This window comes from Haliotis rufescens, unplaced genomic scaffold (genome assembly GCF_023055435.1).
Source record: "Haliotis rufescens isolate VD_foot unplaced genomic scaffold, xgHalRufe1.0.p SCAF_7, whole genome shotgun sequence".
Taxonomy (NCBI): Eukaryota; Metazoa; Mollusca; class Gastropoda; order Lepetellida; family Haliotidae; genus Haliotis; species Haliotis rufescens.
This window is the reverse complement of record NW_025964361.1, coordinates 6797554-6818929: the sequence shown is the minus strand read 5'-3', so window position 1 is coordinate 6818929 and position 21376 is coordinate 6797554. Positions and strand designations below refer to the sequence as shown.

The 21376-nt window shown below is 41.4% G+C and overlaps 1 protein-coding gene across 5 annotated transcripts in view; it reads right to left on the bottom strand.

Moving 5' to 3' along the window:
- The window catches only part of LOC124144506 (cytoplasmic dynein 2 heavy chain 1-like), a 94030-nt gene that overhangs the window by 17458 nt on the left and 55196 nt on the right, over positions 1-21376 (bottom strand). For 2 of the 5 annotated variants that reach the window (XM_046513938.2, XM_046513939.2), the window contains 11 exons: positions 21039-21271; positions 20088-20310; positions 18925-19067; positions 15289-15528; positions 13606-13743; positions 6345-6619; positions 5265-5388; positions 4838-4959; positions 4058-4271; positions 2984-3235; positions 280-300 (listed from right to left, as the gene is read on the bottom strand). In XM_046513938.2, the coding sequence (XP_046369894.2) occupies positions 280-300; positions 2984-3235; positions 4058-4271; positions 4838-4959; positions 5265-5388; positions 6345-6619; positions 13606-13743; positions 15289-15528; positions 18925-19067; positions 20088-20310; positions 21039-21271 (1985 nt within the window). Of the gene's footprint in view, positions 1-279; positions 301-1430; positions 1467-2983; positions 3236-4057; positions 4272-4837; positions 4960-5264; positions 5389-6344; positions 6620-13605; positions 13744-15288; positions 15529-18924; positions 19068-20087; positions 20311-21038; positions 21272-21376 lie in introns of all 5 variants that reach the window. The other 3 variants (XM_046513940.2, XM_046513941.2, XM_046513936.2) reach the window with 2 other exon arrangements.

Here is a 21376-nt window from a genome sequence, read left to right as displayed (position 1 = left end):
ATTTAGGAAGAGTGGTTGAATCAACAAAAGCGCACGGCCCGAGCAGGACCTTCGAGAAAAAAATATTTGTTAACATCAGCCATAGTGGACGCATGAAAAAGCCTGTCCATTAGAACCCAATACAGTTGGTGATGAAACGGGGCAGGAGTGATGGGTGCAAGATGTATCATGTGTGGGTTGATGAAGGAAACGAGGCAGGTGAGAGATGTGATGACTTCACACGATGGTGGTGGCAGAACTCAATCAGGAAGCAGTGCACAGGTTTAGTAAGTGTCTTACCCCAACTGGTAGGTTGTTGATCTGGCAGAGAAAGTGTTCGGTTATTTTATGTTACAGTGCACATGTCACTGTGTCACTCGTTGTCATAGTAACAGTGATGACATTGTGCCACCTGTTGTCATAGTTACAGTGTACACTTAAATGGCATAAAACCACTCAGTTACAGTTACAGTTGTGCCACTTGTCAGTTACAGTATACTGATTGCATTGTGCCACTTGTCATAACTGTGGTATAAGAGCAGGGTATTACACTATTTGCAATCTGTTGTCACGGAAACAGTGTCAATGGGTAGACTATGCACCTAGATGTCATGGTTACAATTCTTACAAGGAATACCTTCCAAGGACTGTCTGAGCAAGGCATTGGCTGCATGAAGCAACATCCAGTCAATGTTCTGCAATATGTTGTTATTGTTACAATACATAAGCAGTGTTCTGCAATCTGTTGTTATGGATACAATACATAAGCAGTGTTCTGCAATCTGTTGTTATGGTAATATCAACACATTGCTCTGCAGCCTGTTGTTATGGTAACACTATCTAAGCAGTGTTCTGCAATCTGTTGTTATGGTAACAACATCTATGCATTGCTATGCAGCCTGCTGTTATGGTAACAATATCTTCGCATTGCTATGCAGCCTGTTGTTATGGTAACAATATATAAGCAGTGCTGTGCAATCTTGTTATGGTAACATCTATGCATTGCTATGCAGCCTGTTGTTATGGTAACAATATCTTCGCATTGCTATGCAGCCTGTTGTTATGGCAACAATATTTAAGCAGTGCTCTGCATTCTGTTGTTATGGTAACAATATCTATGCATTGCTACTTAGCCTGTTGTTATGGTAACAATATCTAAGCAGTGTCCTGCAACCTGTTGTCATGTTCACTAGTTGCCAAGTGACCTACAGCGGTATTGTAGTGTGGTCAATACACAGTCAGTACAGCCGCACAGAACAGAAGCAGAGATTAATCCAAGTGTTAATGCATCTTCAGTCTACAGGCACATGTGGTGCTGTTATTGGCAACATCCTCCCTAGATGATGAATCATCATGAACATTTATAACACCATGTCTACATAATGAAAAAACCATCTGTAGCAAGGAACAATAACAAACTCCAACAATCTTAACATAACTGCCTCGGTTACCTTCTTACGACTGAAAACCAACTTATTCCTCTCATCCTGTAACATACCATTCTCAGTCTCAGCCTTAAACACTCATTCATGTAAACAAAATAAATCTTCATTAAAAAATAAATTTAATAAAATGGATGTGTCACACAAGTAAAAATAGTCAAGCAGTAAGTCTAATTCTTATCTTTAATGCCTTTGAAATAGTAAGTCTAGTTCTCATCTATAATATCTTTCAAATAGTAAGTCTAGTCCTCATCTATAATATCTTTCAAATAGTAAGTCTAATCCTTATCTTTAATGCCTTTGAAATAGTAAGTCTAGTTCTCATCTATAATATCTTTAAAAAAGTAAGTCTATTTCTTATCTATAATATCTTTTAAATAGTAAGTCTAATTCTCATCTATAATATCTTTCAAATAGTAAGTCTAATTCTTATCTATAATATCTTTCAAATAGTAAGTATAGTTCTGATTTTAAATGTCTTTCAAATAGTAAGTCTAGTTCTCATCTGTAATATCTTTCAAATAGTAAGTCTAATTCTCATCTGTAATATCTTTCAAATATAAAGTCTAATTCTCATCTATGATATCTTTCAAATAGTAAGTCTAGTTCTCATCTGTAATATCTTTCAAATAGTAAGTCTAATTCTTATCTATAATATCTTTCAAATAGTAAGTATAGTTCTCATCTGTAATATCTTTCAAATAGTAAGTCTAATTCTCATCTATGATATCTTTCAAATAGTAAGTCTAGTTCTCATCTGTAATATCTTTCAAATAGTAAGTCTAATTCTTATCTATAATATCTTTCAAATAGTAAGTATAGTTCTCATCTGTAATATCTTTCAAATAGTAAGTCTATTTCTTATCTATAATATCTTTCAAATAGTAAGTCTAGTTCTCATCTATAATATCTTTCAAATAGTAAGTCTATTTCTTATCTATAATATCTTTCAAATAGTAAGTCTAATTCTCATCTATAATATCTTTCAAATAGTAAGTCTAATTCTCATCTATAATATCTTTCAAATAGTAAGTCTGATTCTCATCTATGATATCTTTCAAATAGTAAGTCTAATTATCATCTATAATATCTTTCAAATATATGACTTCTTAATAAAAGCAACGAAAAACATTTCCAAAGTCATAAGTAATCTCTGCTCACAATCCATTGTACGATTCCAACCATATCATGAACATGTGTTTAAGAATCACAATCAAATAGTGATAATACAAGTTCACAATAATTATGCTGAGCAACAGCTTCTTGAATAGTGATATTAAAAAAATGTACACATCATGATATAAGTCATTACATGGAAAACCCTTCATGACCAACTTTTAGTCTCATTGTAAGTAAACAATGTCACTTCATGCAAATGACAAATCATGACAAACCATGACAGCCATGACAAATCTAATCAGATGTTTTAAAACATTTCTTAACATAATTGTTTGTGCATGGACTATTAGAATGAGTTGACATGGGAATGATATGGTCTTATTACAAAGATTTTGTTGCCGCTTCTCACAAGCTGGAGTAACTCTGCCTCCATCAGGACATACCTGCAGAATGACTAGGGCGTTCTCCATGGACAGATCATCAGACGGGAGACCTTCTGACTTCCAGATCAGTTGTTCACTCTCGGTACTGAGGAAGCGGCGGAGATCGAACTCCCCGACTCCAATGGTGTCCATCCAACCCTGCAGGGTGTCTTTGCGGACATCTTCAGGAGCGGAGGACATGTATGTGATGAACGCTGATGCCAGCATGGCTTGTTTGGGTAGCTCGCTGAGGACTGTGGAGAGCCCACCAACCTGGCAGTTTAAAAAATACCAAACAGGAATGTAAATGGACATCACAAGCAAATGCCAGAAAATGGACCCTTCTTTAAAAAAATCCTTGATCAATCCTTGTAACTAACTGAGAGAGGAAGGTAGAGAGAGGTAGAGAGAGGGGGGAGGTAGAGAGAGGGGAGAGAGAGATAGAGAGGGGAGAGAGAGAAGGAAGAGAGAGGAGAGAGAGGAGAGAGAGGTAGAGAAAGGGGAGAGAGAGGTAGAGAGAGGAGAGAGAGGTAGAGAAATGGGAGAGAGGAGAGAGAGGTAGAAAGGGGAGAGATAGAGGTAGAGGTAGAGAAATGGGAGAGAGAGGTAGAGAGAGGAGAGAGAGGTAGAGAAAGGGGAGAGAGAGGTAGAGAGAGGAGAGAGAGGAGAGAGAGGAGAGAGAGGTAGAGAAAGGGGAGAGAGGTAAAGAGAGGAGAGAGAGGTAGAGAAAGGGGAGAGAGAGGTAGAGAGAGGAGAGAGAGAGAGGGGAGAGAGAGGTAGAAAGGGGAGAGATAGAGGTAGAGGTAGAGGTAGAGAGAGAGTGAGAGAGAGAGAAGGAGAGAGAGAGAGTGTAGACTATGTGGAGATACATTAGACAGTCAAGGTGTAATGACATCAGTTTTTCCACCGACCTTCCTCTCTCCAGGCAGACGCTCTATCCACTAGACCAACAAGGTTGTCCATCAGATAAGAAACAAAATAAGGAGATTGTATTTACCCCTGTACAACAGAGTTCCTTCACTGTCCCATGGTAAACTACCTACTATGAGTTCATCCCTAGAACAAGGTGTGAGATGTGATCGTGGGTATCCTCACCTGGGTATTCCATCTCTGATATTCCCCGTCCAGTTTGGACACAAGGGTCTCTGCAGCCTGTATGGTCTCATTCTCCTTGTCCAACTTGATCTTCAACTCTGCTGCCTCCTTTGTCAGGGTCTCGAATCTGTTGCGGAGCTGGGCCACCTTGTTGTCGACCTCATTCAGGGCACCGCTAAGTCGACTCATGCGAGACTCTGCTTTCTCCAGGTTCCTATAAACACATAAATAGGTAAAAAGTCATGGTATCCTGCCCATATGGGGAGTGAGTGACTGGGTGGGTGGGTGGGTGGGTGGGTGGGTGAGTGGGTGAGTGCGTGAGTGAGTGAGTGAGTGAGTGAGTGAGTGAGTGAGTGAGTGAGTGAGTGAGATAAACTTCAAATTTTTCAGTTTCGTCGATTTTATTGATTTTAGTGAGTTTTGTTTAACACAGCTATAACAGTATTTTAATAATATCACAGTGTGTGATCGTGGGTGTGAATCCCGGTTTTCTCGATGATGTTTCTAGGTTTGTCCCGATGATGTTTCTAGGTTTGTCCCGATGATGTTTCTAGGTTTGTCTCGATGATGTTTCTAGGTTTGTCTCGATGATGTTTCTAGGTTTGTCAGCACCACACCTTTACTCCTGGGTTTCACCAAAATGTCAACATGCATCACTTCGGGCTTTCCTCCCACATAAACTGACATGCCATGATACGTATATAATACTGTTCAAAGCAGTGTTAAACCACTCACCGCTCACTCCATGACAAAAGCCCCAGAAGTTATTGTTTTACTTACTTTCTCAGCTCATTTTGTTCATTCTCCAGTGGTCCAATCTTCTCCAGTACATAGGAGTACTGTACATTAGCCTTCACCCACGCCGCCAGGGGCTCCGCTATCACAGACGCTCTTCTGGCATTCTGTCAAGCACAGGTTAACACATATCATTTAGACACTGTAGATACAAAATAATATATACAAACTGGAAGTTGAGCACCTAGCCCCTCAGCAGTCATTGCTACAGATCATTACCAATCACCTTCCACAACAAACAATATCGTGTCCTAAGAAGAATAAATTATATAAGAAGACATATTCCTACTTGTTGGTGCTATATTCCTCTACAAATTATAATAGGTGCCTGAAACATATCTATGCATATTTGAAATGCCAGTTTGGAGTGGAAATGTTTCTCATGAGGAAATCCTGATGGCTAGAGACCTACCACAGGGTCAAACGAATCCTTGTTCTTCTTCAGCAAATCCTCAACACTCTTGCGTATCTCTCCCGTGATCTTCCGCGCATCGAAGGTCTGGATATCCTCCTTCACACCACGCTTGGCCAGAAAACTGTGGAGGTGAGTATTCAGAATTACAGGTTAATGCTCATTCATCACCACTCGCCCCTTTCCGTAAACTGCAAGAAGACTCGTCCCCCTATCGATGAATGCTATGTGCGAAAATACGACAAACGAAACAGAATGCGAGTATGATTTCAATTTCTTTGTCAAAGAATCCATCAGAAATATGTTTTTATTTTACATATGTCATGCATCTAAAAATACACTCAAGACACAATTAAATGATCTCAATCATACTGTATAATTCCCCATGTCCAGATGTGCTTTAAATTGCATCTGAAATATATATAATATACAGGGAAATGTATGTGAACCATTACGCAACGAGTTGACAATTGTTTTAAGTAGGCCCATTTGCGCTAAGATGGAACCCGGTCGCAAAAATGGCCATGAGAGGGGCACGAGTCGCTATTCAGCTTGTCCCGGAATAACACGAGTTGGTCACGAATGCTTAATGCAATTATTAGATGGTTCAGGAATCCACACATGATAAGGCTGAAATGATAAACAAGCATTTGTCTTCCCAAAAACTAATTCTGTACACATCATACTACTGCTTTTCCTTGTCAAGACTGAAATTGGGCAGCTGTCTCTTTTTATTGTGGCTAATTATTACATTATCAACTGCTGCAGTTCATCATACTGAAGACAGAATAATGATGTACTGCTTGAGGGATAATCTTCATTTAATTTGTTGTTTAACTTTGAGTCAACAATATTCCCACTATTGCTGTCGCCCTGTAAATAATCAAGTGTGCACCAGACAAACCAGGGATTGATGTAATGAGCAATGTCCCACCCTATCAGGGTATGTTGACACGCAATGTACCAAGTCACTGAGTCTGACCACCGGATCCACTGCGTCACCTCATACAATTGGGGGCCAGGAATTCCCCAAATTCCCAAACCCCCCAAATCTCCAATTATACATATGTATGTTCTCACCTCTTCATGCTGACCCAGGACGTATCAAATATCCCCATGAGTCTGAGCACCCCTTCCAGGATGACGCGGATGATTTCCGGCGGGGCTCGCAGGGCGCGGATCTCGGACAGGGAATCGGTCTTGATGCTGCCGACAGCCTTCCTGGTGGCCTGGACGAGGGGTTCCACATCCATCAGCTCCACGTCGATGGCCTTCTTCCTCTTCTCCAGCAGCTTGTTCTCCTCCGCAGCCTGCTGCTTCAACACCTCCATCTCGTTCTTCTGGTCACTGGCGTTCTGCAACAGCATCACTCACAACACTCACTTGAAGCCATTTGCTTTTGAATGTGTAGCCGGGTGGTGGTGCTAACTCTGAATGAGTTATAGCCACATAAGTACCACCCACTTATAACCCCCTAGTATTCATTCTATACATATATATATACATGTTCATCTATTATCACCATCACTTCATTCTGTGTTCATTATAAGTTCATTATATGTTGTCCTTGTCTGCAGTTGAATGTCAGCCAACTAACACCAACCTGATACCCTTCTGCAGCCTCTGTAATTTCTCCAGCTTCACCTGGACTTCCCCCTATCTATTTTTAGATATGTCCACCACTTTATGTGACTGAAGCATCTTGACTTCCTTTTAATACCTGTCAGATGCTACCTTTCTTCTGATTGGCCCTTTGGTCCACTTCTTTAAACTTCCTTTCTCACCTGCCCTCCTCATGCATTCTGCATGAACTCTTTATGGAGGGAGGACTCTTGTTTACAGGTGAGAAACATTTCAATATTCTTATCTCTTTCCATCCTGCTTTAGAAACAATTATATTCATAGAAAGGGTATCACAGCTTTTCATTAAAGTAAAATATATTTAATTGCATTATTATTTAATTTGTCATATCTAAATATTTGCCAGCTCACACATTTTGTGTTACATAAATTGAGCACATGGTCTTCAACCATGTGCTACCCAACCTATCCTTATAAATTAATCTGTTTCCTTTTGGCTTAAATTAAATCATAACATATTCTGCATGAACTCTTTATGGAGGGAGGACTCTTGTTTACAGCTTCCCTCCCACCATCTACTACACAAGAATAAAAATCATCATCATCTTCAAGAACTGCCTCATGTTTTGACTAGTAGCCCAGTGGCTGGACACATCACACCACGCCCGGCTACAAAATGGCGCCCAACGTGGGGCTGCTAGTTTCATCAGCACCATCACTTGTACAGTGAGAAGAGGCAGTTCATCATTCATTAGATGGAATTCAACATAGAAGAGTTCATGCAGTTTCCAAGGACATCTTATACACTTATGTGAATGAATAGTTCATTCCTCATTGTTTCATGAAGTGTATGGACCTTGTGACTTTTGTTTTTTTGTGTTTCACAAATTCAGGACATTGACTTTTGAGCCTGACTATTGAGACATTTGTGATCCACCGTGTATATTTCTATTTATCCTGTGATATATATTATATGTTTATCATGTTTATATTTGTTTGAAATTTATAATCCTATTGACTTTTACAGAGTATTGATTATATTATAGTACAAATTCTATTTCTACCACATTTCTATGTCTACAGTGTTTATTTAAATTATATATATATATAGTATAGATTCATTTTCATCTCACTGACAAGTTTATTCTGAAAAATTAATTGGAGTTCATATCTATTCAAAATTTCACCACTGATCAAAATTTCAGGTTAATATTAAGTGTAGCTGGTAACTATTTGACTTTGATTCCAAATTTATATTTGAAATTATTTAACATTTAACTTAAACAGTTCAATTTCAAAATCCAAAGTTTGTTTTTTACTTGATATATTTTCTGTCAATACTTTTGATATTTGCATTGATACCCTTCTTACTTTACCTGTGTCAGACTCTATCCTCAGTACTTCTTTTTCCATGCTGTTCCTGCTGTCTTTCCTTCCGTGTGGACATATCTCTCTTCAGCAAACCACTAACATGTTTACCATAAGTATTTTGTCTTGTCTTGTGTTGTTTCTTCATTTCATCATATACCATATCCCATTATAGGCTTCATCACTATCATCAGTCATATCAGATCTTCTGTTTGAAATATTTGAACACCATCAGTGATTAGGTCCTCAGTATTTCCCTCAATTGCATATCTATTATCTCAAGGAACAGTATATCTGTGATGTGAGATATTTGTATAGTTTCCCCTCATTAGTTACATATGTGACAGTGGAGTTCAGTCAGTATCTACTGTTACATTTACTTTCTGTATGTACAACTCAGTTATTGCTGCATCTTGACTTATTTCCAGTGGTTGTCTGGTCTGTAGTACTTGCAGTTACTTCTTGTATCTGGGATGACTTTGTAGTTGTTGCCAGGTTAGTCTCACACCGTAGCCTTTGCTTGCTTGATTATTTCATTTCCATTGGGATCATCTGGCTAGTGTTTCATTTTACCTGACCTCAGTACATGCATAAGTTGTCCTTCAGGTGACTACATCCTGATTGTTGTTTGGCTACTTGCATTGTTACTGAACTTTGTTGCTTACCTGGGGTAGTGGTTAGTTCCCCGCAGTTGTAAGTCTACCCATATCACACCATAGTCCATCTTGTATCCTTGCTTTTGTAGGAGCCCTGCACTTGGTTTCCTAATACTTAGGAGTTTTTGCACTTTGCGATCGCCTCGGTTCATAATATTGTTGTTGGGTCCCAACGTATAGGATCCTTGTTGCCTTTTTGGAGGTTTGTCATACTTGTATTATCATACACATCATGGCTCAGTCGGACAGTGATGTTAGATCACAGGTTGATCAGGTTGTGGATTTCATCCATCAGCTTGATCCCTTAGTCCGTACTAGTTTACTCTACCGTCTAGCAGATGACGCTAATCCACATCCACCTCAGACCACTTATGTAGCTGATGTTGGGTCTGGAGATACGTTGTTTCGGCCGCATGTGCCTCCACCTCCTGTGGATAGCCAAAGGGTTGTTCCCCAACCATATACACCTGGGCTACCGTCACTGCTAACACATTCACCTCTGGGATCTCCTTTGTTGCCTGATATATGGTCACCCATGGAGCCTTCCCAGCGGACAATACCCCCACAAGACCATAGCCCTAGGATAGAATTGCCGAAATCTTTGCCTAGGCCCTACGGGTCACTCTTTAATCAACCCCAGGGTTCATCAACCCCTTACTCACAGCAGTCGCGTGTCATTACACGTCCGACTGGGGCACCAAATGAGACTTGGTCCAACAGACATGTACCCATGCCCATTCTATACCCTGGGTACACTCCAACTGCTCAGCCTAGTCAGTTCCTGGCAACTCCGCATTCCACTATGCCAATATCCCACACCTCGTACATGCCAATAATCAATGCACCAAGTCCCCGGTTGTCAACATTTTCAGGGGATAGGGCAAAGGGTGATGTGAAATATAGTCAGTGGCGTCCTAACTTCTGCTAAGTTGGATGCAACTGGGCATCGCTGGCTCGCAGAACTTGCTACTTATGACTTCTCCCTTGAGTATGTTCCGGGTGCAAGGAATGTTGATGCAGATGCTTTGTCCAGGTTGCCGCGTGAGTCCATGGACATTCAAAGTGTGTCTGCTCTCTGTAATGGGCAACTCATCTCATCATGTGCCGTGGAGACACTCTCCCTCAATCAGGAGGTGATGAATTGTATGTTGGCGGTCGATGGTATGGAACCTTCTGACGTTGTCGCTAGCCAACGGATGAGAACATATCAGCAAGCTGATTCCTCAATCTGTTCGATTTTTGAACTCATCCGTAATGATACGCGTCCAACCAAGGAGGCTCTCAAATCCATGGACCGGGACACAGCATCAATTCTCAGGCAGTGGGACTCACTCACTGTCAAAGATGGCCTTCTCCACAGGCAACAACTTTCAGATGGTGTAGTACCCTACTATCAATTGATTGTTCCTCAGTCTAAAAGAGATGAGGTCATTACCCATCTACATGACGGCATGGGACATCTTGGTAGGGACAGGACCGTGGCTCTTCTCCGGACACGGTTTTACTGGCCGGGAATGATCACGGATGTGGAGAAAAGGATTCGCTGCTGCCAGAGGTGTATACTTCGTAAAGCTCCTAACCAAACTGAGCGTGCACCATTAGTTAGCATCCAAACCACTCAACCTATGGAGTTGGTGTGCATGGACTATCTCAGCTTGGAGCCCTCCTCTGGTGGTTATGAGAATATCCTGGTCATTACGGACCATTTCACCAAATATGCTGTTGCCATTCCCACTCGCAACCAAACGGCACGTACTACAGCCAAAGTACTGTTTGATCACTTCATTGTTCACTATGGCATTCCAGAGAAGTTGCACTCTGATCAAGGCCGGAACTTTGAGAGTGATATCATCAAACAGCTGTGCAGCATATTGGGTATTCTCAAAACGCGGACCACTCCGTATCATCCAATGGGTAATGGTCTATGTGAGCGGTTTAATCGGACGCTCTTAGGGATGCTCGGCACTCTGGAGGAGCAGCAAAAGGCAAAGTGGAAAGATCACCTTTCTCACTTAGTTCATGCCTATAACTGTTCCCTCCATGAGTCAACGGGGTTCACTCCCTACTTCCTCATGTTTGGCAGACAACCTAGGCTGCCTGTTGACGCTGCTTTTGGTACATCACTGGCCAATATTTCATCACCAGCTTATACGCGGTTTGCTGCTGATCTAGAGCGCAAATTACACACTGCCTATGAGCTTGCAGCTGCAAACCTTGAAAGGGCTCAGGCTAAACAACGCAAAGCCTATAATCTTAAGGCACGCGGAGCCACACTCAAGGTTGGTGACGTTGTATTGGTGCGTAACGTCAACATACGTGGGAAGCAAAAACTGGCTAACCGGTGGGAAGAGGAGTATTACGTGGTTGATTCTCAACCTCATGCCGACATTCCTGTGTTTAAAGTTCATAAGGAAGGAACCAGAGAATGTCGTGTACTCCACCGTAATCTACTCCTTCCCATTGGTACGAATGGTCAGCCCATACCCAGGCCACGGCGCACACCATCGACATCGACGACGACTACTACTACTTCTGTTTCAACACCATCTTCTGGCGAGCTTAAGGACACAAGTACTGACACAACACTGGAGATCTCAACAACCAACATGGATATTGAGAGTTCTCCTTCTCCAGTGTCGGTATCATCCCCAGTGTCAGCACTGCCACCAATCAGCTCGCCATTTGCAAGTGTGTCACCCGTAGTTTCACCATCCACACCAGCACCAACTGCAACAACCAGTTCTATCCCTGGCTCAGGACCGTCAACTCCACAGCCACCAACTCGGCGAGTTGGACGAACCCGAACAAAGCCAAAGTGGATGACAGATGGGCAGTTTGTTGTAAAACAAAGTGTCTGGGTGTGAGGATGTAATTATACATTGCCGCTATTTAATGGCGAGGTCGCCATTTCCCAAAGTGGGGGTGTATGTAGCCGGGTGGTGGTGCTAACTCTGAATGAGTTATAGCCACATAAGTACCACCCACTTATAACCCCCTAGTATTCATTCTATACATATATATATACATGTTCATCTATTATCACCATCACTTCATTCTGTGTTCATTATAAGTTCATTATATGTTGTCCTTGTCTGCAGTTGAATGTCAGCCAACTAACACCAACCTGATACCCTTCTGCAGCCTCTGTAATTTCTCCAGCTTCACCTGGACTTCCCCCTATCTATTTTTAGATATGTCCACCACTTTATGTGACTGAAGCATCTTGACTTCCTTTTAATACCTGTCAGATGCTACCTTTCTTCTGATTGGCCCTTTGGTCCACTTCTTTAAACTTCCTTTCTCACCTGCCCTCCTCATGCATTCTGCATGAACTCTTTATGGAGGGAGGACTCTTGTTTACAGGTGAGAAACATTTCAATATTCTTATCTCTTTCCATCCTGCTTTAGAAACAATTATATTCATAGAAAGGGTATCACAGCTTTTCATTAAAGTAAAATATATTTAATTGCATTATTATTTAATTTGTCATATCTAAATATTTGCCAGCTCACACATTTTGTGTTACATAAATTGAGCACATGGTCTTCAACCATGTGCTACCCAACCTATCCTTATAAATTAATCTGTTTCCTTTTGGCTTAAATTAAATCATAACATATTCTGCATGAACTCTTTATGGAGGGAGGACTCTTGTTTACAGCTTCCCTCCCACCATCTACTACACAAGAATAAAAATCATCATCATCTTCAAGAACTGCCTCATGTTTTGACTAGTAGCCCAGTGGCTGGACACATCACACCACGCCCGGCTACAAAATGCATTGGTGGGGGAGAGAAGAGACAGAGACATGTTGCTTCATGAGCAGTTTCTCAGCAGTGTGAACCAAGAATTAAAACCAGGATTTACCTGGGTGTATCTATTTGTGAGTCCTGGGGACGCTCAGGAATACTTTTGAATAGGCATGAAAAGAGAGCCCCAGGATGACACTGTGACCTCCTGGACGTCCACAGGCTGGGAACATGTGGCAAACTCAACTCCACTCACAGCACAGATATAACACAGTGCATTGTGTTTGAAACAAAACTCAGTGATTCAGTGAAGAAAATCAGAAATGGACGGTCTGAACTTTGTATTTCTGACGTAAAAGTCAGTTAAACATACCATGCTAGTCTTTTCTAACAAAATTAGTAAAATCTAAATATTTTTTAGGACAAATTGGTTGAAAACAAATATGAGTACTGCATTGAAATATGACTATTTGCTTCGAAAGGTTTCACTGTGACAGAAAGCATAAACCTGTGAAATTGTCCTTTGAAGTGCAAAATAAAGTCAGTTGCTTCCAGTGAAATTGCAACAGTAGTCATGATAGTGTTTCACAAGTCCTCAGAAAGTGCGTGTGTGTGTAAGTTGGGTTTAACGCCGCTTTTAACAGTATTCCAGTTATATCACGTTGTGACAACTTAATGTGGGAGGAAAACCCAACGTGATGCAGGTCCCAGACGTTTACCATTTAGGTGAAACCCACGAGCACGGGTATGGTGCTGACAAACCTAGAAACATAATCGGGGCGAACTGGGATTCGATCCCACAATCATAGGTTTCTGGCGTGCCCAAGGGATGCACTCTGCACAGCGAATCGCGGCGCCTTAGACATCTGGGCCACCCATGACCCCTCAGAAAGTTGAATTAGGAGGACAGTGTATGAAAGTGTAGCTGTTTCTTCATGTATGATTCTTATTGTCATTGCTTGATTGTCGACTGTTGACTGCCCACCTGCATGCTGACGGTGATCTCGCGGAGAGCGGCATCAGCCTCCGACTGTTTCTGTGCCAGGAGCTGACTCTGGTCTGCAGCCTTCCGCTTCAGCTCATCCACCAGGTGCTTGGCGTCATTCAACTTGGACACACCGGCCTGGACAACAACAAACACATAACCTCCAGAATCAAACATATTTGTATATGGGATGGCAGAAATCATAATGGCACTGTTAAAATAAGGGCTAGACTTAAACCCTTATATGATAGTGTTGTCCATCCCAGATATATATAGATATGGTGTTATTTGCTTGAAGAACTCTAGTACTGATCACAGAGATGCTGTGAAACACAATGTGTTTTTAACAGTGAATCATCCCTCAGAGTCCCATTTGGACATTTGATATCAGTACATCTAGGCCATGGCATTTGGTGCATATGTTGGTTGGTTGGTTGGTTTGTTGTTTAACGCCGCACTCAGCAATATTCCAGCTATATGACGGCGGTCTGTAAATATTCGAATCTGGACCAGACAATCCAGTGATTGATATAATAAGCATCAATCCACGCAATTAGGATCGATGACATGAATCAACCAAGTCAGCGAGCCTGACCACCTGATCCCGTTAGTCGCCTTTTACGACAAGCATAGTCACCTTTTACAGCAAGCATGGGTTGCTGAAGACCTATTCTACCCCGGAATCTTCAGGGGTCGAAAATGATGGAAAAAATATCCAAAACACATGCCAGAATGCAACCAGTGGTTTAGCTCAAGCATGTGCAATGCATGATAAGTAACAGTCAATGCTGGTAGATTATGGTTAATTCCAGATGAAACTGAGCAGAACTCTTGGAAGTTAAAAATGTGACATTTTCTCTATTACAGTAAACTACTGTTGTAACGAACTCAAAGGGACCACTTATTTTAGTTCGTAATCACTGTAGTTCGTTATAAGCATATTTACAGTATATATACAACAAATGGCAGGGCTAAAGAACAAGGGTGTTTTAAAGGTTCTGTTTGTTGTAAGCGTGATCGTTATAAATGTAGTTTACTGTATCTGCGTAACCCCTCAATAATGACCCTGAGTATATCTTTCCAATCTTGATCTCACAGCATTTTGTTCCTACATGCTTACAATCTTATTAAAATCAGATCTTAGTTCTCGCTACCGCTAAACAAAGATCTGAGGACATCCCATTAGGGGTTACGTCAGAACGACCTATCATCCGACCAATCAGAGAATCGCTTACCAGATCATGAAAGTGACAGTCGGAATGTGATTTCTAATCATGCAATCTCAAAAACACAGGGTATTCCGAACGATAGTTACGGGTTTAACGACTGAATCCATACAAACTAGACCATATATCTGCCTTTCCAGAATGTTCTTTTGTTCAGGTTTCAAATTTTTAATCGAGAATTTGTCAAAATATGTTTCGAAGCGTCGTCGCCAATTTGAAATTAGTGTCGTAAAGCACGAGAGAGCTGCCTTCTGATTGGCTAATGTCGACTTCTTGTCAGTCCTTCCATTGGTCGGTCAAAATTTGCGCAAGGTCGGTCTGAGGTGATCCGTAATGGGATGTCCTCATATCTTTGTTTAGCAGTAGCGAGAACTAAGATCTGATTTTAATGAGATTGACATGCTTATCAAGTGACAAAACAGAATACATGAGGATCAGATGACAATCTATGATGTACCTGCAGATGCTGTTGCCTCTGTTCAATGCTCTGTTTCTTGGCAGTGTACACCTGATTGTAGGTGTTGAGGAACACCATGTAGCGCCGTGGGGTAGCGCCAAACCTGGAACAGGATTCATGGACCTGCAGGAAACACCGGCACAGTTCCTCCCCGCCTGACAACTTGCGCTGGTGCTGCCTCTGCTCCCCGATAGAACCACCCTCAACCTTGGGGGGTCGGGTCAGCAGCATGAAGGGCACCTGAAACAGTCCATGTCCCTTTAACATGGGTGGGTGGGTAGGTTGATTGATTGGTTGGTTGGTTGGTTGAGTGGTTGAGTGAGTGAGTGAGTGAGTGAGTGAGTGAGTGAGTGAGTGAGTGAGTGAGTGAGTGAGTGAGTGAGTGAGTGAGTGAGTGAGTGAGTGAGTGAGTGAGTGAGTTGATTTATTGATTTATTGAGTGAGTGTTGATTGATTGATTGAGTTGATTAATTGATTGAGTTGATTGAGTTGATTGATTGAGCGTGGTTTTACACAGCTTTTAGCAATATTCCAGCAATATAACGACTGGGGATCACCAGAAATGGGCTTCACACATTGTACCCATGTCGGGAATCGAACTCGTGTCTTCGGCATGACAAGCGAACGCTTTAACCATTAGGCTACCTAACCGTCCAGTAATAAATTCCACATGGTCTAACACAGCCTAGGTACACGTAAGAGAACAAATACCTTCATCTATCTTAGTGATATCAACAGTGGGGCGGTGGGGTAGTCATGTGACTCTCTTCACGCTGAAGCCCTGGGTTTGATTCCCTGCATGAGTACAATGTGTGAAGCCCATTTCTGGAGTCTCTCTGCCGTGATATTGCAGGAATATTGCCAAAAGCGCCATAAAACAACACTCGCTCCCTCCCTCACTCACTCATGGAGTCTTACTACCCCGATGGACTTAAACCCAACTCACTCATTCATGAATGTGGCAGTGTTGCATGTATGTACATTTTCTTTATTTTATATATTTGTTTACATATAATGTTTGGTAATGGAAAGATGTTTTGACCTTTTATTGTGTTGCATTAAATTAAATAAATATGTATAGCTGCTGTATTCTACAGCACTGCTGCAGAGTAATGACTTAATCTCTGCTTGAAGCTTTCTTTTATTTAACTTGGGGGGTTAGGGTAGGTAGCTTGGGGTAGCTTGGGTCGGTCCTTTGTTTAATTCAGCTTAGGCCTGATTGGCCTTGTTTCATATACTAACACCCAGCATTTAACCAGCACACCAGCCACTACACCTTGACCATGCTGACACCAAACAACATTTCCTGTGTGTCTTATTTTCATCTCATGAAATCGTCCTAACAGGTTAGTAATGTTTTTATACGTATTGTCATAATGTACTTGTATCTGTTTGTGTAATCAGTTGTAGTGTTACAAAGTATTAGTACTTATTTAGATAAGTCATTACATATAGTCATATAATTGCAGTCACTTAAATGTTTTAACTAGGTCAATAACTTCCGAGAGAAATGCAGCACTGTGTATTTCCATCTTTCCTAAATGTTTCATTCGAGAATGAGTGAGTGAGTGAGTGTGTATGCATTTATCATGTATGTGTTTGCTTATGACTATGATATTTATGTATAATGTAAAGCGTTCATAGGTGTGTTATTTGTAACACATAATTCGTGTTAGCTAAGATTACCAGTTTTTCCTATGTGAGTATATTTGTCTTTGTATTTGTATTTAGATGAAGGCATCATAGTCCTGTGTGTTTGTGTTTGGTGACCTACAGTTCACCAACAGGGTATGCCTGTATTTTCTTGTGTATGAATGTAATCAATAATTATATTTATCATATCATTACACATGTATAGGGATACAAATGTACACATAGTTATTGTAACTTATAACACATCCTTCAATGTATTTGTTAAAAACATGAGTTCTATCTATTTCTATGATGTCGTCGGTGTGACGATGTGAAAGGATATAACTATGACTTCATGTGAATGTGATGTCCTCTTACATATTTATGTATAATAAATAAATCCTCCTAAAATATGCCATGGACCCTAGCATGGTGATCTACCTTCAGCTGCTGGCGATCTATAGTCCTTTTTTATTATGTATTGTTACATATAGTGATATCTTTTTATGGTTGTATGCTAGTTCTAAATATTTATCTGTGAATTTCTAGTTATTTTATTGTCCATCGATGACAGGTTTTTATTTAATCTAAATATATGTTTTCTTAACGTACAACTTCTCGTCACGATATGGCTGAAATATTGCCGATATTAACTCACTCCTAAAATATGACTCATGTTATTTATAAACACCCCCAGTTACATGAAAAGTACATGTTCTGTTCTCTGGCACCTCTCCATGTCATTCTCCTCACACTTCCGACATTGGGTAATGGAGCCAACTCCCCACCAGAACTAGCATGGACTCTTATCATGTATCAAAACCACAGCTCTCATGACTAAGCTTACACACATATTATACATTCTGATTTTTCATGGCAAATTTATCTATCAAGTTTTGTATTTCGTTTATGCTGTATTATAAGGTCATTGTATGATATACACATGGAAAAACATATGTCTTTATTATCACCACTTAATAATTAGCTGTGGTGAAGTTGTGTATTCTATAATAAGAAACTGTGTTGCTAACACTATACGGTGTCTAGCCGGGAGCGCCACATTTCAGAAATGGCTATTGCCGGTGGGGCCACATTTCCAGCTGAGTGCATTTCACCTATTCTAGCGGGTAATTAATTAATCCGATTACCGATACCTTTAAATGAGTGTCCCACATTTAAATTACTAAGCGTGGTGTTCTTTAGAGATACCTTTAAATGAGTATCTCACATTTAAATTACGAAGCGTGGTGTTCTTTAGAGATACCTTTAAATGAGTATCTCACATTTAAATTACGAAGCGTGGTGTTCTTTAGAGATCAAAGGCCGTCTTAATTGACATTGAGGGGGCTCTTTTTTCCATTATGACCTTGTCAAGAGTAATTATTTGTTATAACTAAATTCACTTTAACATTAATGAAGCCTTTAAACTGTCCTCTGTTTCATTACAGTAACTCAGATGCGAACCGTGAAATGACCCCATCTTGTTTTCTAGCAGATGAGTCAATATTTCATTACGTGAAAGAACAATACTGATCATGTGACAAGTCTATATTCAGTAAAAGTGTCAGTCACGTGATTTGGGGGTCCACATTAAAAGGTGTTGATTCGTAACATGATACGAATTAACCAATGGCATTGCAAGATTCTCAATAGAGATACACCAATGTCCATATGACATCAACAATCATAAACTGCTATGTCCTCATAGACTATTACACCCTCAATGATATCAGCATTTTGACCACATTGTTGTATGGAACATGAAGCCATTATTACACATACACTTCCATGGGCGGACACAGAGGGGGTGTGCGGGGATGCGCACTCCCCCCCCCCCCCCCCCTTTTTATTTCGAAAAAAATCTTTATTTCTGTATAAATTACCACCAAAGACAATAAATAGATCTTAATTGTGCACCCTCCTTTTAAAAAAAGCTGTATCTGCCCATGCACTTCCCACACTACAAACAGATAACCCCGAGCCCTATTGTTCACTGGTACCGACCTTGACCATGCTCTCCCGACTCCAGCCCTCCATCCACTGGACGGCACACTGCTTGTAGAAGGCCGGGTTGCTCTCACAGTTCAGTGTGAAGTTCGAGTTGTTGCAGTCCATCACCAGCACAATGTGCAGGTTGCACAGGATCTCTGCAACATGGGAACAGTGAGTGAGTGAGTTGGGTTTAACGCCGCTTTTAACATTATTCCATTTATATCACGGCGTGTCAGCTTAATGTGGGAGGAAAGCCCGAAGTGATGCAGGTCTTGGACGTTTACCACTTCGGTGAAAACCACGAGCATGGGTATGGTGCTGACAAACCTAGAAACATAATCGGGGCGAACTGGGTTTCGAACCCACAATCATAGATTTCTGGCATTCCCAAGGGATGCAACTCTGCACAGCGACTGGGCCACCCGTGCCCCGGCAACATGGGAACAGCATGTTAACACTTTCATCTCTACAGGCCTGCTGTTCCAGCTCGGGACTGTATGGCAGTGTGTTTGTTTGTTTGTTGTTGTTATTGTAAGCAATAATCCAGCCATATGATGGTGGCCTGTAAAAACCGAGTCTGGGCCAGACAAACCAGTGATTGATATTATGAGCAACAATCCATGCCATCTGGGTATGTTGACATGCCATGAATCATGTGACCAAGCCTGGTCCTGATCCATTAGGTTGCATAGGTAGCCAATTCTAACCTGGGATCTGCACAGGGTCGAGGGAGATGCCTAATTTTGGTCTAGTATTTTCAAACTGGATAAGACTTTTGTGATTCTGATTCCAAGCATATTCATTATTCCACACAACCATCCATCTACACTGAAACCATGTTACTCGCTATGGTACTGTAACCATTGAAATTGTCGTGAATTTCCTAAATAACAAATCATGAGCACTGAATATGACCTTTGAATATTTTAAATGTCACTGGTATTAAAAGAAACCGTCGGGGAAACAGGTTGTTTCTGGAGTAACAAGGTGTGGATTAACAGGGTTTCGTTGTACAGTCAACCCCCAACACAAGCAACTCTGTGTGACACTCAATCCTATTGACAATTGACAAATGCAGTGAATAAGAATCACTGGCAAGCATAGTTTTTATAAAGCAATGACTATGTGAGTAAAAAAATGAACTTATAACAAAATGGTAGAAAAAAGTCACTGACTAGATGCAAAGTAGTTGATGAGGGTTCCACGGAATCCTGCCTCGGACATGTCGTCTCGGAGTGGAGCAAGGATTGGTTCAAGCTCCTCCGGGGTGTAGAGTCCTGGAACCTCCCCGGCAGACAGCAGACTGTTGATCAGCTCCAGGAACTGAGGCTCCACAAACTGGTGGTCCTCCAAGAGTAGCACCACCTGCTCCCCCTCTATACCGCTCAGCTGCATCACCTGCAACAAGCAACATCATCAGGATTCTGTGCTACAACCAAGCACCACCTGCTCCCCCTCTATACCGCTCAGCTGCATCACCTGCAACAAGCAACATCATCAGGATTCTGTGCTACAACCAAGCACCACCTGCTCCCCCTCTATACCGCTCAGCTGCATCACCTGCAACAAGCAACATCATCAGGAATCTGTGCTACAACCAAGCACCACCTGCTCCCCGTCTATACCGCTCAGCTGCATCACCTAGTGACCTACAACTAGCAACATCATCAGGAATCTGGTGCTTCAACCAAGCAACATTATCAGGAATCTGGTGCTTCAACCAAGCAACATCATCAGGAATCTGGTGCTTCAACCAAAAACATCATCAGGAATCAGGAAAGAAGTGATGGTTTCCCACCTCATGCATGTGCAGTTGCATTTCCTGCGGAGGATAGGGGTTTCCTCAAAACTATTAGATATGTCGGCAGTGAAGAGGACTTCTGTTGAAAATTGATGAAATTTTATGGTGTGATCATCATGACTTTTTCAACTCCAATGTTGATTTTGCAATAGATTCTGACTCTTTGCACATGCCATGCTATCCATAGTGTGACAGATTTGCAGCGCAACCAAATTGATCACCATGGCCTCAGACTTGTCCCTTTACAGGGCGTGGCCCCAGGAGATCACGTGATAGATTTATAGGTTTGTAACTTACTAAAGAAATAACATAATAAAATCCTCACATGTTTCAGGTCATTCTTGAATTGTTTCATGCCATATCCTCGTGAGATCTTTGGCGAGTACATCTGCATCTGATGCATGTGAGCTACTACTGAGACGGCAGTGCGACGTCCGACACCGCTGCGGCCTGCCAACAGCAGGGATCCTCCAGGCTTGGTGATGACACGATCAACACGAGCCATGTTGTCCAGGACCTCTCTGAAGATCAGGACATCCAGCTCACGATTCTCATGACCTGAAAAGGTTTGTATATCAATGACCACAAGCAATATTTGGTGTTCTTCAATGACACTGAAGGTTTCAAATCACACTTACCACCTCTGATCTTAACATCATGCCA